Source organism: Syzygium oleosum, unplaced genomic scaffold (genome assembly GCF_021117445.2).
Source record: "Syzygium oleosum isolate NSW1041296 unplaced genomic scaffold, Sole_v2.1 Sole_v2.28, whole genome shotgun sequence".
In the NCBI taxonomy this organism is placed as follows: Eukaryota; Viridiplantae; Streptophyta; class Magnoliopsida; order Myrtales; family Myrtaceae; genus Syzygium; species Syzygium oleosum.
In genome coordinates, this window is record NW_026607512.1 from 506,497 (window position 1) to 534,251 (window position 27,755).

Below are 27,755 nucleotides of genomic sequence, written 5' to 3' on the forward strand. Positions count from 1 at the left end.
CCTGATTGTCGAACTGGTCGTGGACCGTCCTTCGATGGGTAAAACCTCGACATTGGTAAATAGAAAAGCGCCGACTCGAATGTCTTGGGCATAATTTTCGTGGCGCAAATGAAACGTCTGAGAGATTAGTCCCCGCAGGCAAGAGTATTGAAAGGACAAAGACACGGCTGCATTCTTGAAGCCCAACCGAAGAATCGTCAGAGCAAAAACGCCACACGCATCGGAAATCAATTGCATTCGGCATTTGCATCTCAAGATGATCATCAATTTGATTTAACCCACGTACTAGAGACTATAGCAAAGATGAGGGAAAATTACACTCGTACAAGTGTATCTCAAATGGCAAATATTTCTCACGACGGCTAACCAACTGCATCTATCGCTTTCTCGTTCCTTTCAGCTCCGGATCCCTGGAAGCATATAATTTCACGACCACGTTAACGGATACGAAGATCACAAAGGGAACAAATAGTCAGAACGTGTCATGGATTGTACCTCTTAATGTGGTCAAGAATGAGTAGCCTCGGTCCAGGAGGAATTTTCACATCTTGAAGAGCACTGCGGAAGTGACAGTCCAGAGTCATTATAAGATGAGATATGAGCCTTAGAAGATAATTAACGATAAACTTCCCAGGTAATAATGTCCGACGAATTTTCTACGCGCGTAAGTACATGCGGAAAGAATTTAACCAAGAACTTGCCTATCGTTAAGCAGAGGCAAGGTGTTGTCTGTCAAATGGCCTTTCTTGAAATTCTTCTCGTAAGTCTGAAGACCCAGCCTTGTCAACATATTTCTCGTTCTAACATAGTGCACATCTTCCTCTGGTGGTTGGGAGAACTTCTGCCCAAACTGCAGAGGCCCACATGGAATTACCAAGCATTAGACTGCTCCACAATGTCACCGTCACATAAACAACCATGCTCAAATGGTGAGTTTTACAAGGGTCAAATCCCTTCGAAACTTTTAAACTCTCGACTCTTTTTCAAGAAGAAACACCGGGTCCTAATCTTTACCATGTCATCCCATTCTGTTTTAATCAAATCGAAAATGGACAAGATCCCCAGTTTGACTATGTGTAATGATTTGTGGTGAAACTCAGACTGGAATTCTGCTACTCATAACTGCAAAGCTTAAAATTAATATATCTCACCTTAAATAGTCCACCCTGGACGAGAGCAAAAAAGAGTCCTGAAGTAACAGCATTTGCTGCCTGGTTTGGGCCACCCATGCCACTCACCAATGAAAACATGGCACCAGAACCAAAAGCGGCCACCATACTGCGATTACAAGTAAAAGTAATATCACTACATATTAGCTGAGGATCAGCAGATACAGGAGAGTGGAAAACAGGCCACTTCAAGCAAGCAGTCATCTGCCAACCTATTAAAGGACCGAAAGCATGGAGCTAGAGAGAAGATCTTGACAGTTCAGACGTAAACCATCGACCAAGCACGTGATGATGACGAAAGAAAACAGAACGCTAAAATTAGAAAGAAAAGTTTTGAGTGTCGTCTTTAGACATGGCTACGGGCCGGTTTCGGCCCGGGTCAAACCCGGGACCGGCCCATTGACCGGGCCCGCGGTTTGGTACCGGAACCGGCCCGTGGCCTATGGGCCTAGTTCCGGTTCCAACAATTTTGGAACTGGCGGTTCCGGGCCCGATTCCAAAATAAAAAAAACCGCAGCAGGCCTAGGGCAAGTGGCCATTGGCCACTTGGCCTTGGTAAAGGCTAATATATATATATATATATAAAGTAGCCGTTGCCAACTTTAGCCATTTATTATTATTTTTTCCTAAATTTCTTTCTCATTTTTTTCTTATAAATTCTCTCAAATTTTCTCAATACTCTCAAATTCTCAATTCTCTCAAATTCTCTCAATACTCTCAATTCTCTTAAATTCTCTCAATTTTCTCAATTCGAAATTCTCTCAATTTTTTCAATCCGCGCAATTCTCTCTTAATTCTCCCAATCAATTTGCTCAATTCTCTCAATCCACTCGAAAAATGGTAAAAGAACTACATGGATTTTGATTCTTCTATCCCCAAAAAGATATGTAAGGCGCTTAGGGTGCGCATGGAATGCATTCCGGAATAAAAATTCTGTTCCGGAATGCATTCCGGAACAGAATGGCGTTTGTTAAAAAATTTCCGAAATGCATTCTGGAGCGATTTTTGCATTATGGAATAAAAATGCGTTTGTTAAAAATACTTGATTCCAGAATGCATTCTTGATTCCGGAATGCATTTTTGGCAAGAAAAAGAGAAACTACTTTTTGTAGCTTCTTGATTCCGGAATGCATTCTCCCTATTTTCTCATAATTTTTTTTTTCAGAAAATGCATAAAAACTGAAAAATTCTAGAAAAAATCATAAAAATTTCCAGAAAATAAAAAAAAATTCAGATTTCGGGAAAATATGAAATTTGGTGAATTTTTTTTAAAAAAATCAAAAAAATCAAAAATTTCAAAAATTTCAAAACTTCACAGAATAGCTTAAAACACATGTAGTAACCCACTTTGAGTGAAATTTAATTTTTTTGAGCTGCCAAAAAAAATAAAAAATTTCAAAACTTCACAGAATGGCTTAAAATACCTGTGGCCACCTACTTTGAGTGAAATTTAAAATTTTTGAGGTGCCAAAAAAAAAGAAAAATAATAATAAAATAAAAATTTTCAAAACTTCACAAAATGGCTTAAAATACCTATGGCCACCCACTTTGAGTGAAATTTAAATTTTTTGAGGTGCCCAAAAAAAATTTAAAAAATAAAAAATTTTAAAACTTTACAAAATGGCTTAGAATACCTGTAGCCACCCACTTTGAGTAAAATTTAAATTTTTTGAGGTGCCTAAAAAAAAAATTCAAAACTTCACAAAATGGCTTAGAATACCTGTGGCCACCCACTTTAAGTGAAATTTAAATTTTTTTAGGTGTCCAAAAAAAATTAAAAAAAATCAAAAATTTACAGAATGACTTATAATACGTGGCCACCCACTTTGAGTAAAATTTAAATTTTTTAGGTGCAAAAAAATCAACAAATCAAAAGCAGATTTATGTTCCGAAATCAATTTCGGGAAATTAGTCATGTTTTACCAAACAGATTTCTCCTCCAGAAATCAATTTCTGGCAAGAATTCCAGAAATCAATTTCTGGCAAGAATTTGATTTCTGGAGGAGAATGCCATTCGCACCCTTAATGATAATTTATTAAATTCAAGCCCCATCTCTTTCTCTCTTTTTTTCCCCAAATTTGATTAGAATGTACATTTTGATTACATTTTATATTGAATAATTCATTATTTCATAATTTGGTAATTCATTATTTTTTTATTTCATAATTTATTTTTTTAATTTTTATCGGCCGGAACCGGAATCGGCCCGGAACCGCTGGTTCATACATGGCCACAAACCGGAACCGGTTCCAGTTCCGTGGCCATGTCTAATCGTCTTCAACCTACATGCTAAGAATGAAGCTACACCAGTCAGACCAAAAGAAGAATTTGCTACAGTGTCTTGTGAAGCTTCTTCAGAAAAGAAGAAACAAGAAGTTTGATAAAAGAAATAAACACACAATGTTTAATTGCCATGCACCATTGCTGAATGTAGGCACAGATAAGGTATCTAATCATTTAAAGTTCAGAGTGAACAACTCAGCCTTCAACAAAGCTTGGGCTATTGGAGAACCCAATAAGCACAAACAAATCGGAGAGAAATTGATTAGATAAAGCAAATAAGACAAGCAGAGTGGAGAAGAATGACGTAGCAACTTCCCTTCAACCCTTTCAGGGTTGTATTAGTTAATCTCACTGAAGACACACCCCAAGTTTGTCATTTATGGCCATCTAACGATTTGCAACAGAGAATTATGCTCATTAAACAATTTGTGAGAGTATTGTTAATACTAACCACATTAAGAAAAGGAAAATGAACTCTGTAAAATAATCTCATTTGACAATAATCTTTCTACAAACTGAGTAGCTGAAGCAAAGCTATATTTCGCACCAAAAAGGTAAGCTTCTGTCATTATCTAGACTGAAGGAAGCCTAATTGAAACAGTACTAATATGAGAACTGGAAACTTAAACTGCAATGAAATGAGATGGTATTTATTTAACCTGCGACACTCAATAACAAAAAGAGCCCACGACCAAACTCTGCTGCTATGAGCAGAAAAACAACTGTCTAACGGTTGTTCACTACACACATAAAAATAAAATAAAACGGAAATTATTGTGAAACTTTTTACAAAGCGGGGGATGAGACGGGATCGAGTTTTTCGAATACGAGAGGGGCGATAGGACTGAGTAGATCCGCAGCCAAAAAGTCATATCGTGATTATGAACCTTAGAAAAAGATTTCATCGATAAATGGTTCGACCATTATTTTTCTGTTTTTGACAAATAATGCGGTAACTTTGGTTCCTCGACGGTGAAAGACATGACGAATAAAAACATAATATGTACCTTGCCTAAGTTTTTATTAATTCGAATATAATAGATCTCAGTCGTTCAACGGATCTCAGTTGGGACGGTTGAGATAGGATGAACCATGACGCCTCCTCAACCATAGAATCCAAGCGAAATAGCCAAGCACATACGTGAGCACGATTTCTCGTACCCTTTTCGGATTCATTGAACCTGGACATTCCCGAAAAGCCCTATAAAGAACGACCCTTCGCATCGATGGCTTCCACAGCCAACCAAAAAACTCATCATCCATTCATTGGTCGTTCGATTCGAGAGAGAGAGAGAGAGAGAGAGAGAGAGAGAGAGAGAGAGCACGTAAATTTGCAATGGCTCCGGCAATGGCGGCGTTGGATCCCCTGGCGAGGCAGGCCCTGTCACGGGCGGCGACTGCTGCGCTAGCAGGGGGCGGCGGCGATGAGCAGGAGAAGCTGAGGCGGAGGAACTCGGAGCTGGAGAGGGAGCTGAGGGAGAGCCGGGAGAAGGAGGAGGCGGCGAGGGAGGAGCTGCGGAGGACGTCGGAGAGGCTGAGGGTGGCGGAGGAGGCGGAGGAGAGGCTCTGCACCCAGCTTGGCGAGCTTGAGGCCGAGGCCGTCCTCCAGGCGCGCGCCTACCACGCCCGCATCCTCAGCCTCGCGGACCAGCTCGCGCGGGCCCGGAAGTTCCTCCAGGTCGACTCCGTTCTTCCCCCGTCGTGAAATGCGGTTGGTCCTTGCCGCACAATTTTTCCCACGTTTCCTCGCCTGTCCTGAGGAGAGGGGATCGAGATGTATAAGTAAATGTCCGGTTTTGCGGACGATCATTGTCAATTGTAGCTAGATTTTAGGGCCCTGTGGCTGAGATGTAATCGAAATGCAGTTGTTTTCGTTAGGGAGATTTCGGACGTAGCTAGCAGATTCTTTCTCCCACGACTTGTAGGAGGACGACGAAGAGTTTGACAAGAGCAAATCCAATTCCCCTTTCTTTGTCTCCGTTTCTTCTGGCTTCATGACGTTGCAAATTTCATGCACCCTGTAAATCACTTAAATTCCTGATTGTCGAACTGGTCGTGGACCATCCTTCGATGGGTAAAACCTCGACATTGGTAAATAGAAAAGCGCCGACTCGAATGTCTTGGGCAAAATTTTCGTGGCGCAGATGAAACGTCTGAGAGATTAGTCCCCGCAGGCAAGGGTACATGATGGCAATGCAGCAGGTGACAAAAACTGAACTGCAAAGCTTCAATTATTCTCCCTGTATTTTGCTTCCCATCAGGATTCTCAAGTCATAGAATAAGCTCGGACTTCAGCCCGTTAATGCGTATTGAAAGGACAGAGACACGGCTGCATTCTTGAAGCCCAACCGAAGAACCGTCAGAGCAAAAACGCCACACACATCGGAAATCAATTGCATTCGGCATTTGCATCTCAAGATGATCATCAATTTGATTTAACCCACGTACTAGAGACTATAGCAAAGATGAGGGAAAATTACACTCGTACAAGTGTATCTCAAATGGCAAATATTTCTCACGGCCGCTAACCAACTGCATCTATCGCTTTCTCGTTCCTTTCAGCTCCGGATCCCTGGAAGCATATAATTTCACAACCACGTTAACGGATACGAAGATCACAAAGGGAACAAATAGTCAGAACGTGTCATGGATCGTACCTCTTAATGTGGTCAAGAATGAGTAGCCTCGGTCCAGGAGGAATTTTCACATCTTGAAGAGCACTGTGGAAGTGACAGTCCAGAGTCATCACAAGATGAGAAATGAGCCTTAGAAGATAATTAACAATAAACTCCGACGAATTTTCAATGCGCGTAAGTGCACGCGGAAAGAATTTAACCAAGAACTTGCCTATCGTTAAGCAGAGGCAAAGTGTTGTCTGTCAAAAGGCCTTTCTTGAAATTCTTCTCGTAAGTCTGAAGACCCAGCCTTGTCAACATATTTCTCGTTCTAACATAGTGCACATCTTCCTCTGGTGGTTGGGAGAACTTCTGCCCAAACTGCAGAGGCCCACACGGAATTACCAAGCATTAGACTGCTCCACAATGACATCGTCACATAAACAACCATGCTCAAATGGTGAGTTTCACAAGGGTCAAATCCCTTCGAAACTTTTAAACTCTCGACTCGTTTTCAAGAAGAAACACTGGGTCCTAATCTTTACCATATCATCCCATTCTGTTTTAATCAAATCGAAAATGGACAAGATCCCCAGTTTCACTATGTGTGATGATTTGTGGTGAAACTCAGACTGGAATTCTGCTACTCATAACTGCAAAGCTTAAAATTAATATATCTCACCTTAAATAGTCCACCCTGGACGAGAGCAAAAAAGAGTCCTGAAGTAACAGCATTTGCTGCCTGGTTTGGGCCACCCATGCCACTCACCAATGAAAACATGGCACCAGAACCAAAAGCGGCCACCATACTGCGATTACAAGTAAAAGTAATATCACTACATATTAGCTGAGGATCAGCAGATACAGGAGAGTGGAAAACAGGCCACTTCAAGCAAGCAGTCATCTGCCAACCTATTAAAGGACTGAAAGCATGGAGCTAGAGAGAAGATCTTGACAGTTCAGACATAAACCGTCAACCAAGCAAGTGATGATGAGGAAAGAAAACAGAACGCTAAAATTAAAAAGAAAAGTTTCGAGTATCGTCTTCAACCTACATGTTGAGAATGAAGCTACACCAGTCAGACCAAAAGAAGAATTTGCAACAGAGTCTTGTGAAGCTTCTTCAGAAAAGAAGAAACAAGAAGATTGATAGAAGGAATAAACACGATGTTTAATTTCCATGCACCATTGCTGAATGTAGGCACAGATAAGGTATCTAATCATTTAAAGTTCAGAGTGAACAACTCAGCCTTCAACAAAGCTTGGGCTATTGGAGAACCCAATAAGCACAAACAAATCGGAGAGAAATTGATTAGATAAAGCAAATAAGACAAGCAGAGTGGAGAAGAATGACGTAGCAACTTCCCTTCAAACCTTTCAGGGTTGTATTAGTTAATCTCACTGAAGACACACCCCAAGTTTGTCATTTACAACCATCTAATGATTTGCAACAGAGAATCATGCTCATTAAACAATTTGTGAGAGTATTGTTAATACTAACCACATTAAGAAAAGGAAAAAGAACTCTGTAAAATAATCTCATTTGAATATAATCTTTCTACAAACTGAGTAGCTGAAGCAAAGCTATATTTTGCACAAAAAAGGAAGCTTCTGTCATTATCTAGACTGAAGGAAGCCTAATTGTAACAGTACGAATATGAGAATTGGAAACCAAAACTGCAATGAAATGAGATGGTATTTATTCCTGCGACACTCAATAACAAAAAAGAGCCTTCGTGACCGTAATTTCCTGCTATGAGCAGAAAAACAACTGTCTAACAGAGAATGGAAGTGCACAAAGGAGACTCGGCCAGCAATTTGTCACTTGACTTAACATCACAGGTTACATAAACTTAGTTCTTTTTTTTTGTCAGAACATAAACTTAGTTCACGCGTCCACCAATTGGCCGAAAAAAAAATGTCAGACACAGCTGAATGGTATTTTAGTTAGAGTATTGCCGTAGTGAACGACCAAATGCAATAATAATCTCTTAAAAAGAATCCATACACAGTGTCTTGTAAAATCTTAAGCAAGTGTACCTAGATATTACATAGCACTTGCTGTATAGGAACTTATTTTTGCCAAAACTGCAGATAATAATCATCTTCAAGAAGATACCTTCATAAGAAACACCAACTGATCTTTCACTTTTCTCTATATAAATGAATCTTTAGGGCAAGAACATGCAGGTCTACAACCATGACTCGAATTTTTATCAAGTTTCCAATAATGACAACCAGCGATTGGCAATCCAAAGTAAAGATAACTCAAGAAACATAAGAGGGTCAGATATATTATTCCAACCAGAACTCCATACTTCTGATAGCTATAGGCAAGCCTGCTAAGAGCAGCAGAATACTCTGATTGCTTACATACTTCAATTAGTATTTTCTGCAGGGTAACATGCATGAAATTAGAAAAAAGCTAATGTGCAAAAACCTAATAAACTTACTTGCAGGTAAGATCCTATCATATGGAACCTATTTCACTCTTCTTTAAATGAACGGCGATAATAACCCAAAAGGGAGCGGAAATTAAGTGTACCAGATAAGCACCTAAAAACCCTACCAGATATTTTGATCCAGAGAAAAACAAGAGGTAAAAATGATTACCTGGACTGAACATCCTCCTTCCCTCTCAGCCTCTTCATGACACAAGATAAGCCTGCATTGACACCAGTCATGACAGCGAAGTTGCGAGCTTGTACCAAGGGACCTCCCGATAAAGCCTGCAGCAAAGGAACACGCTTACCACATTTTCACGAATCCCTACCCGTCATCGGCCAGTATACTGATTAAGTCAACGGAACGGTCCCCCTTGGACCAAGCAACTGGCTAAAGTTAAAGGCAAAATCTGAAAAGTCGTTTGACACATCTCTTCTCCTGAGCAAGATTTGCACTCTAGATGCGTGAATTCGATTCCTGACAATCTCAGTACTCAATGTATCCCTTAAAAAACCACATTACACAGGTCAAAGAATTGATTGAGATAACATAACAACATCTTGAGCTCACAATGTGACATTGCGAACTCTCAGAGTTCACAATTTGGTCGTCATCATTCCACCAACGCGAGGCAAAAAGAAAAAAATCAATTGCACGAATTCGTGTGTATCTTGTCACTAGCAAACCAACCCGACGAATTCTATTGAAGAAACAAGAAGCAACCCAAAAGCACTCGTCCCAAACGGAAACGAGAGGAACACATAATTAGCTCGAAACAAGTTCCGACCTGAGCTTGCTTGAGCGAGGCCATGGCCTCGGGGTTGAGATTGGCCTGGGGAGGGGGAGCGAAAGAGGAGGAGACGTCGTTGGTGAGGGTCCCCATGAAGGCGCCGATGGTGGCGCCCTGGAGGCCACCGGTGGCGGTGACGACGGCGGCCTCGACGGGCAGGGACTGCTTGGACAGCCACGCCTTGAACCCGGCCTCCAGCTCCTTGAAGCGAGCCTGCAGCTGCTCGACCGGGTTCTGCGGAGGCGCGAGCTTGGACACCATCATCCCCTCCTTGCCCTGCTCCATTTGCGGCGAACTCGCGAGGGTTTCGCCGAGGATGGTGGTGCTCTGCGTCCTGTTGGCTCGGCGACTGCGGTTAAGAGGATAGATTTTAGAGAGAGAGTATGTTCGGCAGAAATTCGGATTTTGTAATGATCCTTTTTCGGATTGTCCGTTTGTTTAAACCTCTGCCTCCGGTCCGACCGGGACCCGCCTCTTTCTCGAGGCAATACGGGATGACGACGGAAACGGTCTTGAATTTTAGCTTGACGTGTAATATGATTTTTGAAATTTTAATTTGTTCGATGTAGCTCACGAACTATAATTCAATATGTATTATGATCCCCGAACTTTTAATCTGTTCAATATGGTCATAAACTTTTGGTAATGTTCAAGTTAGTTCATGGATTATATGAAAATGATCAATGTTAACCTTCAATTAATTCAAGTTCAGGGAAAACAATGAATAATTTCATATAATTTAGGGACAAGATTGAATATTTATCAAAAATTCAGAAATAATATTGAACAAATTAACAGTAAATGGACGATATTATACATTAGGCTCAAGTTCAAGGATCACATTAAATAAATTAAAAATTTAGGGATTACATTATGTATTAGGCCAAAGTTCGGGAATCATTTGAGTCATTTCTTGGATAATACAAATGCTATCTTTTGCAATAGCGTTTAGTTTGGTTTGGTTGACGTAGATAAAATTTCATCTTAAATAAGAATCAATTAACTAATTTATATTATAACATTGATCGAGTCTATGACTAGCCAATGACTACCACCACGGCAGTCATTGTCTCCGTCAATGCTACTATCTCGATCACTCGTGAGAGACGGAAAATAAATGTCATTATACCGTTCGATGGTATATTTGATAAACAACTTGCTTCGGTGAAATCATACTGAGTATCCATAGAAGGGTAGATCTTATTATCATGGGCGGCGAGGAACTCGAAAAGTTTATCTTGAGATGAGAAACGGGGATTCCGAAATCACCAGTGCCGCTCTAATTGTAGCCTTTTATAGGTTTAGGACAGTTTAGATAAGTACCCATTTTAAACAACTAAAAAGAACATCTAAACACTAATAGGCTCATTTTTGTCATGCGCATGAAATTATAAAATTAAGGGTTAGTACCACGAAAAATCTCAAACAGGTACACCTGTGACAAATTTACCCTCGATTTGTTTTCGTCAAATTTTACTGTCAAATTGCTTTATTAAATGACACTCAGCAGTTGACTGATATGTCGATTTTATATTTTACCTTCCGTTTATCACAAGTGTATCAGTTTGTAATTTTTTGTAGTATTAATCTAATAGTTTTCGAAGGGTAAATTTGTTACAAATGTACCAGTATGGGGTTTTTAGTGGTCAAAATATTAGTTTGGGGTGAATTTGTCACATGTGTACTAGTTTAGGATTTTTTTTGGTTAAAAAATTAGTTTTGAGTAAAATTGTTATAGGTGTATCAGTTTGGAATTTTTCTTGGTATAAATCTTAAAATTAATATCTTCAAATATAAAAATTCTTTTATTAAGGGTTGTGTGCTGCTAAATGTACCAAAAGACAATCGTTAACGTGACTGCAAAAAGAAAAAAAAAAAGAATTACTCCAATCCCTATTGATGTAAAAAAAATGAATATCTTAAGGATCTATTTGAGATTTTGTAAGGTAAACGCCTGCGTTATTATGTCATCGACCTTATTTTCTTAAAAAAAAAAATCTAATTCGCCACGCCATGAACACCAGGGGCGGTCAAAATCAATCTCTCCATTGATTTGACTTGGAGAGAGAGGTTTAGCTTAGCAGAAAAGAATAAATTGTAAAGTCACAACATGGTGAAATATTTGAGTGTAATTATTTCACGAAAAATTTAATGATAAAAGAAATTATTTTTCAATAAAATATTTTTCACGAATACAGTTAATTTTTTTTATTTGGTGATATATGATCGAAAACGTTTTCCTGATGTTTGGATCTCATTGGGAAATGATTTCAATCTCATTACTTTATCTCAAGCAAAAAACAAAATCTAATTTTTAATGATTTATATATTTTTTAAAAATCAAAATTTTAATTATTTTTTTTATATTTTTTTTAAAAATAATTTTTATTATTTTAGTTTTCCTTTGTTTGGGAAACCATGGATTTTTTTTTACTTATTGTTGCAGTGCTAGAGATACTAAAATTCGTCTGCTAAATTGATTTTACTAAGTAAGGAGGTACTCTATAATAAATCATTTAAGTTAGTGAGCACGTCTAAACACCAAACAACGCCACTACATCACACTATTTAATGAAGAGAGTGGAAATTAATTATGTTTTGATATGTGGGATAAATGTAGTTTGTGCTGCTCGATATGGTATAAAATCTTGATAACCACTTAAAATTAATTTTCTTCATTTCGTGCACGGGATATATTAACATTAGAAGCTATTAGGAAATGTGTCGACACAAATAAAATGACCAACTTTTGGTTATTACTGATGAGTAGTAAGCTCGGTTGATGAAAGTAAGGTCTGGCCAAAGCAAAAGTCAACAATGATACAAAATAAACGATAATTCACCAATAAAGTCGTTGACAACAAATATTGCAGAGGTTAGTCGATGAGATCCTTCATTAGTCGACAGTTTGAAAGAAATCGACATGTATCAGACAAAGTCATTGATAATAGATTATTGCGGATTTTGCTAAGTGTTAAAACGGTGCTATTTATGAACCAAGCAGAGGTTTGCCAACACATCAATCGAAGACAAAGACGGTGGATTGGTAAAAGCACATGGTATAGAATTGTGGGAAATCACCGTTAGATGATAGAGAATTGTGGTTAGAATCTCGGAAAGTGTAGATAGTCCTATAAAGTTTTGTTTGGAATCAAATACCATTACTTTTTGTAAATATTTGTTAGTGGTGGGATATAAAAAAAATATAATGATAATCATTTGAGGGATAAAACCATTTAATCACATAACTTCTTTTAATATATACACATTTACTTTCGTCTTTAATTTTCCTGCGAATTTACTCTTCCTAGATTTTTTTTTTTTGATATGAAAAACGGATAAAGCCGAAAATAAAAATTAATATCTAGAATTTACAATCCCTGTTTAATCACCTAATAGTATCTAAAGGCTTATCAATTCTAGAGCTAGCAAGCTAGATAATAAGATGATTTCCTTCTAAAACATTACGTTGCATTTAAACTCAAAGTGAGATCTCGATAGTCTTATGATATCTTTAAGTGAAGTAGGGCCAACATTATCAATTATAAGCTCTAGACTAACAAGTTAGAGTCAATCTCAATGACAATCATGTGAAAACCAAATTGTTTTGCTAAATTGTGTCCTAATTACAATGCCTAAAGTTTTGCTTGTGTAGACAAATACATTCCAAAGAAATGACAAAACCACCAAGCTTTTAATTGTTTGTACATTTTCCTTTATAAATCTTGCAACCTTTAATATCTGACGCGCTTCATGTTTCTACTTTCACATCTATTTGCTTCAACGAATGTTTGCTAGACAATTAAAATCAACTTGAATTGCTCATATAATTAACACCTCCTCAGTGATGATTTTCTTTTGATAGTGTCCTTCATGACATTCGAATGATAATGATTTTGTCTGGTATGCTTTCCCTACCAGGGCACCTGTTATAACATATTCCGTTAGATGTGCAGTGGTCATTTCGGAATCTTCTTGCTTGATATATTTACAGCCTCAGAATTGCACGGTGAGCTTTCGTAGCTCGGAGCACCCCATCGATCTGGCAAGCTTTCGTAGCCCAGAGTTTTTTTTTTCTTGCCCGGTGAGCTTTCGTAGCCCGGAGCACCCCATCGACTTGGCGAGCATTCATAGCCCAGAGTCTTTTTCCTTGCACAGTGAGCTTTTGCAGCCCGGAGCACCCCTTTGACCTAGCAAGCTTTCACAGCCCAGAGTCTTTTTCCTTGCACGGTGAGCTTTTGCAGCCCGGAGCATCCCTTCGACTTGGCGAGCTTTCGCAACCCAAAGTCTTTTTCATTGCACGGTGAGCTATTGCAGCCTGGAGCACCCCTTCGACCTGGCGAGCTTTCGCAGCCTAGAGTTTTTTTCCTTGCACGGTGAGCTTTCGCAGCCCGGAGCGCCTTATCGACCTGGCAAGCTTTCGCAGCCCAGAGTCTTTTTCCTTGCACAGTGAGCTTTCGCAACCCGGAGCGCCTTATCGACCTGGCGAGCTTTCGCAACCCGGAGTTTTTTTTGTTTACATGGTGAGACTTTATTTAGCCAAAAGCTTGTTCTTACATGGCATGGCTATCCTTTCATTCAGCCAAAAGCCCGTTCTTACATGGTATGGCTTCCTTCTCGGTCAAGACCATTCTTACATGGTAAGACCTTATTGAATAAAAGGATTCCCCTGTTAGGTGGGTATCGGCAAAAAAAAAAAATCCAAGTCAAATCATCTCTCATGCATCTTTTCATGCCCTTCATGAACAAAATTTAAGTGTCTCTTATCTTTGAAAGGAACCTCTTTGAGCTCCCCTTCAAAGAGGGGCAGCTGTTGACACCTAACTTTTACCTAATCATTTAGGGTTTTATCGAATAGAAAATTAGGGTTTAGTTTTTAACCCCTAAATAAAAATATTTTCATTAAATTGCATGGTATATAGACATTACGTGCATTTGCATTAATAGGGCCTATTAGGACATATTCATAAATAAAAAAAAAGGTTTTTCGGGCCAAGTCAGTTGGCCTATTCTTTTTCTTTCCTTTTTTATCTTCGCGTGGCCCATCTTTTGTTTTCTTTCCTTTTTTATTTTTCGCGCTGGTCGGTCCTTTCCCCCCACGCTCGGCCCGCACACTGTTCACCCTCCTCTCAGCTTGTTCAACGCTTATGAGCATACGGGGGGAGGGACGGAACAGAAGCCTGAACGAAGCAAAGAGGCAGAAGACGGAGCAGAAGCCAGAGGCACGGAGGTGGCAGCGTGATCTGCGGGTCTAGAGATTGGCTGGCCGCGGTAGGCTAGTGGTGGCAGGGGCCATGCGAGCCTGCCTGCCAGCCGGCCTTAAATTGGAGGAGCAAGGGAGAAAAGGGAGAGAGAGAGAGAGAGAGAGAGAGAGAGAGAGAGAGAGAGAGAGAGAGAGAGAGAGAGAGAGAGAGAGAGAGAGAGAGGATGAGAGCGAGATCTGAGGAAGAGAGTGGAGAGCTTGCTCGTAGCCCGGCCGCGCCCGAGTGTTGTTCGACGACTCCTAGCTGCGCCACTCAAGCCTGCGGCCTCCCTTTCGCGCCCACGGTGGATCTCAGTTTTTTTTTTTTTTCAAAAGTCTTGAGTTGATTTCCCGATGATTCCGGCTCGGAGGAGTGCGAGGCGATCGGACACAGTCCGATCTACCGTGTTCGCCCTCATTTGCCCCAGCTGAGCCGGATAGGGAGCGCCGCAAACAGTCGCTTCTCCTTCCCCTATTCTGGTATGCATCCCTTGTTTTCGGGCTCACTGGCCGGAGCTAGCGGTTGTCTAGTTCGCGCGAGTTCCGGCCGGTGACACCTCGAGCTTGATCCTGCTTGTCTATGCGTTTTTATGTGTGAATTTCGGACGCGTTTAAGCCTCGATTGAGTCAAAAATTTCTCATTTTCGCCATGTGCTCCAACTGTTTAGTGCTTTGCCTAAGTGAGATCCTTGCGTCGTTTTCTTTTGTGTGTGATGCGTTTTCGAACCTTGGTGTCTCTCCCTTCCCTTGTGGTGTCTTGATTGCTCGCTGAGAAGTTTTGGTGTGTCGCCGACGAACGAGGACGGTCTGCATTCGTAGATACATGAGCGGGGGCTCGGTTTGACCAGTCCCTCGCCGGGACTTGGCTGGTTCATGGCCGTCCAGCTTCTCATCGGGGCTTGGTTGGCTCAGCTCAGTCTCTGCTTGTGGTTCGGGTGGCGAAGGAGGTTCACGGTTCGGGCCGCCGTCCGGGCGTGATTGCGGGAGGAAGCGGCCAGACAGTCCCTCGCCGGGACCTGGCTGGTTCGCGGTTGTCTAGCCCTTTGTTAGGGCTTGGATGGCCTCGGTCGGTCGCCGGTCACCGCAGCAATGACCTAGGTGGAGGATGCTCGCCGCCCCTCGTCAGGGGCGGTGATTGAATAAGGTTAGGTACCAAAAGGGCACTAGTTGGTTAATTAGTGTAATCAAGTTCACGTATCCATTAAGTCTCTGGTTCGTAGAAGTGAAGCATTTCTCCCGTGCTTTACTTGGGTGTCTAATCGATCCACCAAAAACTGATTAGTGGCGACTCCTAGATGAAATTGATTTGCATGTTAACAACTTAAATCTTAAGTCGCGAGTTGGTATAGGCTTGAGAGAGCTTGAGCTAGGTTTAACTTAGTAATCCATTAGCTAAACCCTCTAGACGACGAGGCCGGATCGGGGAGGTCGCGACAGGCCTGTGGCGAGACTTGAGCTCACCTGTGGCCGGTCATCGGCCGTGGCCGTGGCCGGCGACCTGCTGGAGAAGAAGAAGAAGGAAAAAGCAGAAAAAGAAAAAGAAAAAAAAATATTTTTAAAAAATATGAAACGTATTGCAAAAAGGAAACTCTTTTCCATACTGAACAACGGAAAATATTTTCTGAGACTTTTTCAGATTTCAGCCGAACACCGGAAAATTATGCAATTTTTCAGGAAAATAACTTCTCGGAAAATATTTTCCGTCAAACGAACGGAGCCTTAATATCTGACACGCTTCATGTTTCTACTTTCGCATCTATTTGCCTTACCGTCCAAAAGCAACAAAGAACTCAATTTCGTCGAATCTCATCCATTTCATCATTTTTCTCGAGATATTTCACTTTTTGGTAAAACAGAACAAGAATTTCACAAACCGTGTTAAGGTCGGAACAATGTGTGTTCCTGATCTAATCATTGACTAAAGTGATTGACCCAAACGGATTTATAGATATCAACCATGTCCGTAGAAACTCTTTCTTTTTAAAAGTTACGGACATGCTTCAAGAGTGTAGCTAAGGAGCGTTTAAAGAGCACTAACAAAACATACACAATAACCATTTCAAGATTCACGAAACATTTTTTATCTTAACGGAAATGCACGAATTCCCTCTTGACTTTCGATAGATCTAGACAAACATAGCCATCTTCCCCAATACTCGATTAAACTAACCAATGCACCGCGGACACCCGAATTCAAATGCGCGAAATTAAGATCCAAACAACTCGTTCCTTTTCTTCCGAAATCCAAAGAATCGAGTGCATGCATTTCCTAATCCACACCCACATACATCCGGTCCATACAGCAATAATTATTCTCTACTAAAAAGCGAGGAAGCAGAGAGAGAGAGAGAGAGAAAGAGAAACAGGAAAGGCCACTACGCGCGGTCCGCAAAATCGAACTCGAATTTCTCTCGCCACCACGGCCTTTAATTAACATCGCGTGCCGCACTTGCGCTGTGTCTCTCCCTCTTAAGCTTTTGCCCACAGTATTCTTTGTCCTCTTTCGCTTCCCACCGAAGCTCGGAGGGAAAAGGGGGCGGCGTGCTACGGCTTCGATCGTCATCCATGGAGGGTAGCGTCCTCGATTACGTCCTGGTCCCGGCGGGCCTGGTCGTGCTGCTGGCGTACCATGCGTGGCTGCTCCACCGAGTCGTCAGGTACCCGAACAAGACCATCATCGGCGTCAACGCCATCAACCGCCGCTTCTGGGTTCAGGCCATGATGGAGGTCTGTTTTGCTGTTCCTTCCGATCACCCGGTTCTCGCCGCGGTTTCCTTTTCTTTTGATTCCGGGCGGATGAATCGATGCGCCCCGATGTCATGAAGTTCTCGTTTTCCAGCCCCACAGAGATAGGTTATCTCGTTTCTTCTGTTGATCAGCGTGTGACTGTGCATGTTTTGTTGCGATGGAAATGGCAGGACTCGCCCAAGAACGGAGTGCTCGCGGTGCAGACGCTGCGCAACAACATAATGGCGTCGACCCTCCTGGCCTCGACGGCGATCATGCTCACCTCCCTCATCGGCCTCCTGATGACTGGCGGCAACGGCGACCGGAGCTTCTTCTTCGTCTTCGGCGACAAGAGCCCCCGCAGCTTCTCCGTCAAGTTCTTCGCCATCCTCGTCTGCTTCCTGATCGCCTTCCTCTTCAACGTCCAGTCCGTCCGCTACTACAGCCACGGCAGCATCCTCGTGAACGCGCCCTACAAGAAGATGTCGCCCCACCACCGGCACCACCAGGTGACGGCGAACTACGTGGCCGCCACCGTGAACCGGGGGAGCTACTTCTGGTCCCTCGGCCTCCGCGCGTTCTACTTCTCGCTGCCCCTGTTCCTGTGGATCTTCGGGCCGGTCCCGATGTTCGTGAGCTGCTTCGTGCTGGTGGCCATGCTCTACTTCCTGGACGTGACGGTTGACTTCGGATGGGCCGTCGTTCCGCACAACGAGGAGGAGGACGACCACGTCGGCGGCGGAGGTAATGGAGACGAAGAAAGTGGTTAGATGACAACGTTAGTGGCGACAAAGATCGGTCTATAAATTAAACACTCGACCTAATACGATGGATTCGACTCCCAATAAGAATCTGTCGTGTCGCCTTCATGTGTCGAGTTCATAGATCGATCTTCGAGCATTTTAGTGCATTAAAAATACCTTAGAATAAATTGGGCAGTGTAGGTTTCAATCCAAGTTGAAATGGAGCTGCCCAATACTTTGTCGTTGCTTTTTACTTCTGTCGTCTGTTGCAGCAAGCATAGTCTGCGTACCTTTTCCTCTAGCGGTGGCAAAGAGAAGGATTTGAACTTGTACTGTTGCGTTTCTTTTGCATAATGTTCCCATCATTTCAGCAGGTGATTTCGTCGGGAATGCCTCTGTAATATCATTTCGCGCGGACTACACACGAATGTAATGTAGTGGCTTTTAGGGATGAGCAAAAGGAACCGCTCGGATCGGATGGAACCGGCCAGTTCTGGATGGTTCCCGAAGGACACCGGTCCGGTTTTTGGTTCCGATCGGTCTGGTTTTTGGTTCCTTAGGTGGAACTCGGACCGATTTCTTTTTTGTTTTTTTTTTATGTTTTTACAAATCTGTAAAAAGCCATAATTCTTCACAAACCCTCGTTTCTGTTCAAGTGAGAGAAACATAGATTGCAACAAAGAAATCAGAATGCGATGATCCACAGGCGATTCGTATGCGACTCGTTCGTCGTACTTGATTCAACAACCCTCCTTTACTAAAGAGGTAGGGGAAGGTTTAGAGCTTTTGATTCCTCCTCCAGATTACCTCTTCTTTGAATACATGACAACACAACTTCTTCGTCACCCTATGAAGTTTCAGTCGAAACTCCACCCAGAAAGAAAACAAGAATGGCCTTGCGTCCGATGAAGTTGCACTGAAACAACACGATTGAACACGACAACAAAAACCAGCTTCCACAATCTCAAAATCAGTTCTTTCGAAAAGCACATCAAGTCAAAGCACACCACAAGCAAAAGGAAAAATTGATCAAACACATACAAACGCAAACAACCAATGAGTCACTCATGCAATCACCCAAGTGAGAATGGCCACGAGGCAATTACCTCGAAGCCCCAAAATTACCCGTCCCCGTCGAACTCCAGGTCTTTGCTTTCATCGTTCTGTTAACACTCGTAATGGCTCCTTAGGCATTTTCTGTTAATTCATACTCATTCCGGGAAAATTACCAATTCAGTCCTCAACCTATTGCATTTGTGCCAATTCAGTTCTCAACCTTTCAATTTGGCCAATTCAGTCCTAAACCTTTTACAAACCAGCCAATTCAGTCCTTTTGGCCGGCCGGCGCTGACGTGGCCGCCGGCCGGCGCCACGTGGCAATATTTTAATATTTTATTATTATTATTTTTGAATTTTTTTCTTTTTTTTTTCTTTTCCTTCTCCCCCCTGGCCTGTCCGGCCAAGGGGGAGGCTCGCCGGCGAGGGCACAGCTCCGGCGAGGTGAGCTGGGCCCTCACCGCCGCTGGGCGAGGGTGAGGGCGGAGCTCGCCCAGCCATGGCGAGTTGGGCGAGCGGCGAGGGCCCAGCTCGCCATGGATGGGCGAGCTCCGCCCTCGCCCAGATCTGGCAAGGCGGAGCTCACCATGGCTAGGCGAGCTCCGCCTCGCCAGATCTAGGCGAGGCGGAGCTCGCCTTGGCTGGGCGAGCTCCGCCTCGCCGGAGCTAGGCGAGCTCCGCTCTCGCCCAGCGGCGGCGAGGGCCCAGCTCGTCTCGCCTGGCCTGTCCGGCCAGGGGAGAGAAGGAAAAGAAAAAAAAAGAAAAAGAAAATCGAAAATAATAATAAAAAAATATTAAAATATTGCCACATGGCGCCGGCCGGCGGCCACGTCAGCGCTGGCCGGCCAAAAGGACTGAATTGGCTGGTTTGCAAAAGGTTTAGGACTGAATTGGCCAAATTGAAAGGTTGAGGACTGAATTGGCACAAATACAATAGGTTGAGGACTGAATTGGTAATTTTCCCTACTCATTCCCATGAGGGATTTACCATCCTTCTAATAAAGATCCTGTAATGAATTGTGGATTACATATTTTTAAAAAAAGGAAGTTCCAGGATTAAGTGGACCGGTTCCCGGTTGCAGAAACGGGAAATTGCTCCCTCTGGTTTGGTTCTCAGTTCCTGGGTGGGAACTGGCCCACTCGAGAACTGATCACTCCTAAGTGGCTATCAAGTATCAAGATAGTAGAACGGGGAAATCGCGATCAATTCGCAGATTTCCAAGGGAAATCACAAATGATACAAAAGAAATTCTATGATTCGGATACATCGGGATTTGTTAGCGAGCGTCATTATGAAGAAATTTCTTAAGCATTTTTTTCGGTAAGAAATGTTTTAATCTAATGCAAAACAATTAATGCATCGAGATCTGATATTTTTCTTTTGTAACAATTTTTGTGCTGAACGAGTGGAGTCGTTCACAAAATCGAATTCGAATTTTTTACCAAGGGAAGTAGGTTGTTGTCGTAATGTTTTATCGAAGCAAGTGAAACGGCGGTTGGTTGAAGGCACGAAAGCCGAGCACCGTGGAAGCTGCATTTAAGTGGAGAATCTGAGAAAATCTTATGCGAATCATAAAGTTTCCCCAGAGTTAGTTAATGTCGGAGAAGCAAAGTCAAAGACAGCTTACGTTCCACTTAAGAAAGGAAAAATAACACAAATAACTTCCAAAATTTTAACTAAACGTACAATTTTATTCTTAAAATTTTAATTTATTTAATATAATTTCTTAAATTTAATTTAATATGCAATGTCGTCCCAAAATTTTTAATTTATTCAATGTGATCACTGAAATTTTGGCAAATATCCAATTTAGTTCATGAACTATATGAAAATGCTTAATATTGTAACTGAATATCGGGGTTACATTGAACAAATTAAAAGTTTAGAGATGACATTGTAAATTAGGCTAAAGTTCGGGAATTGTTTATGTAATTATCTCATAAAAAAAGATTAGTGTTTAAGCACGAGACCTTTAATTATTTTCATCTTATGATGATTACACAGATTTTTTTTTTTTAAATTAGAGACATCAACGTAGATGATCAACTACAAAAGGCTATGAAACACCCCACAAATCCCCCGAACCGGCCAAACTCAGACTTAAGATTGGTCCAGATAGTTTCGATCCAAAACAATTCGCACGCAATCGATGGGATCTGAAGCAAGGAATTTTAAGATCCATTGGTACCTTGGTCGACTGTACTGTCATGTTTTGTTGCACGTGAATCTTGAAAATCTATTTGCATATTATCTTTTTTACGACCTTATGCGCACTACGAACGCGCGTCAGCTTATATTAATCTAATTCACTGAGAACGTATCAGAAAGGGACCTTCAATTTCGACTTTTTGAGAGTTCAACCATCTGTGCAAGAGGACAAAGACAGTCTATCCAATTAAAAAAGCATGGTCGATCGCATTTGCTTTGTTTTGTTTGGAGTTGGGACAAATTCTGGTTGCAGAAGATGACGAGAGCGACCGCCAAGACGAGCCCCGCCGTTGAGTTCTAACATGCCAGTTTTGACCATTCCCAGCATTTTACACATCATCCTAGCTACTTGGCCTGCAGCAGATATGTGTGTGGTACACGGCTCTAGGAATTAGCGTCCTGTCCATTGCTTTCAAGCTGAATGGCTTCAACTTCAACAGACCGTTTAGGGAAAAGAACGAAGTAGCATGGTCGCTCTCTTGTTTCTACCACTATGCATTGATCGTTTTGTTGCTGATTGATTGATTCATTACAGGACGTTGTATCTGGAGATGATAAGTAAGACTTGGGTCCTGAAACTTTTCGGCCATGGTGAACTTAGGAGAAAGGAATTGAAACCTGACCGTTTGTGCAGATGCCGGTTAAAGATATAAGCACATAAAGCCCACGATTCCTAACGTCGACAGGAGCTCCAGGGAAAGTGTTCAAATGAATGAAGTGGTGGCGATGTATGTTCTTACCTTTTTTGTCGAATCGATATCAAAGGATTCGCCGAAATCTTGGCGAATGCAACTCAAGATGTATAGAAGAAATAGATTATTTGGATATCAAAACGTCTAGCACAATTCGGTTTTTTTCTTTTTGATCGATACGCAGGAAACAAATTCAATTTCAAATTAAATCTTGTTATAACAAGTGGAGCATCATGGCGTTCACCTCAGGAGCTCTTCGCTTCCGCGGCTTCCTTCCCCTCTTCGGTTGTCGCGACCTCAGCTGCTTCGAACTTGGTCTCTGTTGGCTCGACAGGTGATTCCGAGGCCAAAGTGCCGAGCTCCCCGGTGACGGTTTCAGGCTCGGCACTCTTAGCCTCCGCGGTCTCGTCGGGCTCGGGCTCGGAAAGATCCACCAGTGGGGCTTCCTTCTGAGTCTCCTCTCCATTGCCGTTTTCCTACAACCCATTATCATCACCCACACGCCAGAAACAATCATTACGTGATCGAAATTCGAATCAGCGACCTATACGGGATTGACGACGACTCAGTAACGGCCTCGCGGGGCGGCACGCTTCGACTAATATTACCTGAGGGACGGTCTCGGTGGCGGGAGCCTCCACGGGGAGGACTCCGTCGACCTCCTTGGGTTTGCTCGCACAACCTCCCATGGTCACTCACGCGCAAGGGGGCTCTTGTTTGGGAATGAGTTGTTGTGGGGGCAGTTGGGGAAGAAAGCTCGGCGCTTTTTCAATAAGGGAAGGAGCAAACAGTTATAGACGGAGAGAGGGTGCTAATATTAGAACATTGGAGCTGATGGTTTTTAGGAGATCGTGAGATGGTTGGCGCTGTGTCGAGGCCCCCCTTTGTGGTTTTGGACAGATTGTGTGTATCTGGGTTTGGCGTTTTTCATGGTGGGACGTATGGGGTTTCGGCGGTTAGGGACGGTTAGTCTTTGACAGTTAATGCTTCTGTCCCTCTCACGTTGTTGCAAGAACAAGGTTGGCTTTGGCCCTTTCTGTTGATGTGTTCTTGGGTGTCTGTCTGCCTTGGAAGGATCATGCGTTGACAGAGTGGAAGGACTTGGATTGGATAGGTGCAAAGCGGATGCAGTCATCTTTTTGATATTTGGCGGGTTTTTATTGAAGATCTGGTCAAGGGTTTTCAGTTGGACATGGGTAAAGATCAAATTGAGAGCTCACCATCTATTTTCTAGTGCCATTACTTTGGGCCTTGGGGAATTCGATGCTGTTTTGAGCAATCTTTACTCTTAGACAACAGGATTATGCCCTTTGTTTTCTCTTTTCTCGAAAAGGGTTTTATGTTGGGATGTGTTTAGGAGGTTGAGGTCGGTAGCCCGATGGTAAGAAATTATTCGATTATAATTGCGGCCAATGAACTAGAGTTTGTCGAATAATTGTTTAGACACCACTAGAATCGCATTGAGTCAATTGATCCCGCGAGTCGCTCATATCAATCCCATGACAATCATCGAGGAGTTGGCAAATCCAAAGCGAGCCAATTCAAACAACACGGTTTTTGTACCGTAGAGGTATTGGCCCCATTGGGCCCTTCGATTCGATAAATCGCCTTGGGACGAATTGGGCTTTCAGCCTGTAATTTTGATTCATAAAGTCTAAATTTGGCAATCCTTTTTCATACATAGAAAACTCGTCTTCTAATATCATCGTACCTTATCCCTTAAAAAACAACACCTAATATGAAGTTTTAGAGAAACTGCATTTTTCCATACTAGAGCTTGAGGAATTGAATCATAATTTTGGCACGTGCACTCTCACTTGAAGGGTAATTATACAACCTAAAACTGATTGTGAAGTCTAATGTCCGATATCATTTAATGTCGAGTAATTCACTTTGATTGCCCGGTCGCGTCGAACCCTTTACAGATCCTGTGATTCACTCGGAATCACCAGGTGAATATGCTGATTTACTTCCTTCGGGGAACATCCTACTAAGAAAGCTTCCGAAACTGTGATTGAATCCCTAAAAGGAACAAGAACACATGAACACTGTCGAGAGAAATTCAATGTAGTCAGCTATTCAATGCATGAAAGCGATCCTGCTACCGTATCATAGGAATGCAGATATTCTTCCAATTAAGGTTGTAAATTCAAGCAAAAGGATCAAGCGGGGATTTAGAAACAACAGGCATACATTCCCTAAATCTCTGGATTTACAGAGTCACTTTCCTATCGATGTTGCCTCGTACAAGCTATATAATCAGCCCCCTGGATCAAATCACATCCAGACATTGCATCGCCTTCTCCACATTACACTCAGCTCTCCTATCTAACTTTGACTCAGCAGTCACTTTGCTAAGATGGCCAAGCTTTCGTTCGCGCAATTCTTCATCGCGGCCCTTGTTTTTTCGGGTTTTTGTATGAGTTTTTATGTGGCGATCTTGCTTTGCAAAACGTGAAGTGACTATAAACTTGCTTTTTTACCGACGTTTCTTGGTTGATGGAAAATTGCAGCCATGTACGTGAGGCCTCATGGAAAAATAGTGAGGTTGGACCCGATTTCGTGCCATGAGTTCACAGAATTCCGGAAGTGTACTGACCAGGCTCCTGTGGCAAAATGCAAGAGCGACCACGGCGAAGACCTCTTCTAGGATGTGTTCTGCGGGTGCAGGTACGTCACCGGCCAGTAGGACTGTCATTGCTACTATCGCCGTTTAGTGCTTGAGCACGCGCGCGTCACGATCTCCGTTCGATCTGCTTTGTTGGCGCGATGCCCCATAACAAGGCGATTCACTCGAATTCTTGAGTTGGTCAAGTAATATTTGGTCTCTGGTCCTTATTCCTATTTTCTCGATTTCCCCATTCAGCAATATCTCCATGATTACCTCGTGAAGACGGTCGACTGCAAGTTGGGATTTTTGCCATTCCTAGAGACAAAAATTAACTATGATGATAAGGCATGTCGTCGTCTATCGCGGTCAGAATTGATCAATAGAACGACAACTCTAATCGAGTTAATGACTTGTAGCTAGCGTCGCCCCTTTTTTCTTGTCGGCACGAGACCTTTATGGCCAAGTCCCAAATCTGCCTCGAATTTTTTTTATCTCAAAAAATATCATAAACTTTAGGTCTAGTCTCAAATTTGCCCTGATCGTCTTTTAGTCTTAGAAAAAAAAAAATCCAAACTTTAAATCCAATCCCAAATCTTCCCCAAATTTTGTTTTGTGTAAAAAAAATCACCAAATTTCAATCTATTTTTAAAAATCTATCCCCATAATCCAGTCGAAACTTGACGTGGCACTTTCACGCTGATAGCAAATCCACACTCAGCAAAGTAATGTGGCTTTTTTTTAGATAACGAAAAGTCTGGGACAAATTTGGACTGAGCCTAAAGTTTTGGATTTTTTTAGACAAAAATTTTTTTTTTTGGTGAATTTTTTATTATCCCTAACTTTCATATCCTAGAACGGTTTTATTTTTGAGAATTTCAACAATCTTTATTGGGTTGGATTTGTTATAGAAGTGAAAATGCGACGTCGGTCCATACCTATCGCCCTATTACTTTGCTGATGTGGATTGTTATCGACGTGGAAATGACACATCAAGTCTGGACTGGATCACGGGTTGGGTTTTTGTAAATAAATTGAGATTTGGTGATTTTTTTTTACAAAAAACAAAATTCGGGACATATTTAAGACTAGAATTAAAATTTGGGGGGGTTTTTTGAGACAAAAAAAAGTTTGGGGCAAATTTGGGACTGACCCTAAAGTTTAAGGTTTTTTCTGAGACGAAAAAAAGTTCGGAACATATTTGAGACTTGACCAAAAGTTTAGGATATTTTAGGGAATTAGGCCTTGATTTGAAAGGTGACAACACTTTACATCTCTTCTCATAGCGAGATTGGCAATGACGAACTAGTACCTTAGCGTAATGCAACGATACGAGACTCTAAAGATTTTCTTTTTCCACTAGAGAGGAATAGTAGTCCAACACACGACGGACTATGCTACATGTGGGGTTTTGTTGTCATCTAGATCGACATAACTATGCTGTTCACTATTGGGTGAGCATGCGTGAAAATATTCTCGTCTCGAAAAAAACCTTGGAAAAACTTAGTCCAGTTATGATAGATGTCTTAATTGCTTTAGAACTTATTGGCATGTACTTACTTGTTAAAAGCCAAGAAATATTTAACTTGTATTCGAATTAGTTGAAACCCTTCAAAACATGATAATATATGTCTGTGAATTCATATGGGATAATGATACAAATGGTCCCTAAATTTTGACCCAATATGTAATGTGATCCATGAACTTTTAATTTATTCAATGTGATCCCTAAACTTTAATACGATGTATAATGTGGTCTCTAGACTTTTAATTTGTTCAATATGGTCCTTGGACATGTAATCCCTGAATTATATGAAAATATTTAATATTATCCTTGCATTAATATAAGATCAGGGACAATATTGAACATTTTTGTATGGTCTAGAGACTAAACATGATTTAACAGATTGAAAGTTCGGAGACCACATTGCACATTGAGTTAAAGTTCATGGAGCATATTGAACAATTGAAAATTTCATAGACTACATTACACATCGGGTCAAAATTCATGGACAATTTATATCCTTACAGAGTTTCCGACCAAAAATAAAAGAATTCATATGATTTTTTTTCGTAATAACATGTATTGTATTTGAAAAATTTATAGTTTTTGTTCAGTGAACCAATCCAAATCCATCCCAAGCCAACCAAGCAAGCAAGCACTATCTCCTCCCTGTCACTATCATAGAAGGAAGCTAGGAATACAAGCCCCAGATTTCGAGTAAGGCCAGGCTTCTAGAGAAATTGAATTAATCAAAGACGACGACGCCGTCCAGAACGGAAAAAAGTATATTAAAGAAAAGGAAAACAACGACGGTCGTTCGAACGTCAAGCGCCGCAGGTTGTCCAACCGCCGCGCCAACAAACGACGACGACGACCTTTTCTTGGTCTCTCCGACGTTCGTCCTGGAACTCCGTTTTTCATCGGATCCTTCGCGTTCGAGCCCGAGAATAGATCCCTTTTGCTCGACCCAGATCGCGTTGTTCCCTTCTTCTTCACCTCCGAATCTCTCTCGTGGAGCCTCGCACTGTTTCGCCCCCCTTTGAATTTTCTTGATCTTGGGCTCCGATTCAAGGCGCGAGCTTTTCCTTCGGAGAGCTCGCCGGAACCCTTGATCATGGGTGATCCCCCGGTTCCCAAGCTCCATCTCGTTGTCGTCGCCGCCCTCCTCTTCTTCTCCGCCGCCGTCGGATCGGAGGAGGAGCCGCCGCCGCGGATCTCCGGTTCGGCCATCAGATTGCCCACCGAGGAGGGCGACGGCGGAGGCCTCTGCTCCGGGGCGGCCCGGCCCGGCTCGTGCCCCGTCAAGTGCTTCCGTGCCGACCCGGTCTGCGGCGTGGACGGGGTGACCTACTGGTGCGGCTGCGCCGACGCCGCGTGCTCCGGCGTGGGAGTCGCGAAATTGGGCTACTGCGAGGTCGGGAGCGGCGGGTCGGGTCCGTTGTCGGGTCAGGCGCTGCTCTTGGTCCACATTGTTTGGTTGATTGTGCTAGGGTTCTCGGTTCTTTTCGGGCTTTTCTGAGCATAATATGAGAGGCCAATTGAATTTTGGCGTTTTTTATTTTCTCTCTTTCTGGGGGTGCTTTTGGTGCATGTAAGAGTTGGATGATTCCATGGAAGTTAAAATTCTTTTGTTCATATTGATCATTGATGATGATGCATCCATTCATTTTC

The 27,755-nt window shown here is 42.3% G+C and overlaps 6 protein-coding genes across 7 annotated transcripts; 3 read left to right on the top strand and 3 right to left on the bottom strand.

The window, feature by feature from the left end:
* Nucleotides 1–218: 218 nt before the first annotated feature.
* Nucleotides 219–1,429, bottom strand: LOC115680596 (chloroplastic import inner membrane translocase subunit HP30-2-like). Its single transcript, XM_030604414.2, has 4 exons — nucleotides 1,152–1,429; nucleotides 702–850; nucleotides 496–558; nucleotides 219–410 (listed from the first exon to the last, which is right to left on the bottom strand). Exons 1-4 carry the CDS (start codon nucleotides 1,371–1,373, stop codon nucleotides 377–379), a joined length of 468 nt encoding a protein of 155 aa, XP_030460274.1. The 5' UTR covers nucleotides 1,374–1,429; the 3' UTR covers nucleotides 219–376.
* Nucleotides 1,430–4,703: 3,274 nt separating this feature from the next.
* On the top strand, nucleotides 4,704–5,435 carry LOC115680597 (protein RESPONSE TO LOW SULFUR 3-like). Its single transcript, XM_030604415.2, has one exon. It carries the CDS (start codon nucleotides 4,790–4,792, stop codon nucleotides 5,156–5,158), a length of 369 nt encoding a protein of 122 aa, XP_030460275.1. The 5' UTR covers nucleotides 4,704–4,789; the 3' UTR covers nucleotides 5,159–5,435.
* Nucleotides 5,436–5,837: 402 nt separating this feature from the next.
* Nucleotides 5,838–9,701, bottom strand: LOC115680754 (chloroplastic import inner membrane translocase subunit HP30-2-like). The gene is made up of 6 exons (XM_030604587.2): nucleotides 9,301–9,701; nucleotides 8,682–8,797; nucleotides 6,751–6,877; nucleotides 6,301–6,449; nucleotides 6,111–6,173; nucleotides 5,838–6,025 (listed from the first exon to the last, which is right to left on the bottom strand). Exons 1-6 carry the CDS (start codon nucleotides 9,586–9,588, stop codon nucleotides 5,992–5,994), a joined length of 777 nt encoding a protein of 258 aa, XP_030460447.1. The 5' UTR covers nucleotides 9,589–9,701; the 3' UTR covers nucleotides 5,838–5,991.
* A 5,019-nt stretch (nucleotides 9,702–14,720) lies between these two features.
* On the top strand, nucleotides 14,721–18,405 carry LOC115680755 (uncharacterized). Of its 2 annotated transcripts, none has more exons than XM_056303574.1 (2): nucleotides 14,721–14,850; nucleotides 17,464–18,405. In XM_056303574.1, exons 1-2 carry the CDS (start codon nucleotides 14,731–14,733, stop codon nucleotides 18,040–18,042), a joined length of 699 nt encoding a protein of 232 aa, XP_056159549.1. In that variant the 5' UTR covers nucleotides 14,721–14,730; the 3' UTR covers nucleotides 18,043–18,405. The 2 variants fall into 2 exon arrangements, with proteins under 2 accessions (XP_056159549.1, XP_030460449.1); XM_030604589.2 differs by lacking the exon at nucleotides 14,721–14,850 and adding an exon at nucleotides 16,742–17,272.
* A 3,676-nt stretch (nucleotides 18,406–22,081) lies between these two features.
* Nucleotides 22,082–22,898, bottom strand: LOC115662365 (uncharacterized). The gene is made up of 2 exons (XM_030584512.2): nucleotides 22,581–22,898; nucleotides 22,082–22,448 (listed from the first exon to the last, which is right to left on the bottom strand). The coding sequence occupies exons 1-2, from the start codon at nucleotides 22,659–22,661 to the stop codon at nucleotides 22,218–22,220; spliced, it is 312 nt and encodes a 103-aa protein (XP_030440372.1). The 5' UTR covers nucleotides 22,662–22,898; the 3' UTR covers nucleotides 22,082–22,217.
* Nucleotides 22,899–26,826: 3,928 nt separating this feature from the next.
* Nucleotides 26,827–27,755, top strand: LOC115662366 (uncharacterized). The gene has a single exon (XM_030584513.2). The coding sequence runs from the start codon at nucleotides 27,199–27,201 to the stop codon at nucleotides 27,601–27,603; it is 405 nt and encodes a 134-aa protein (XP_030440373.1). The 5' UTR covers nucleotides 26,827–27,198; the 3' UTR covers nucleotides 27,604–27,755.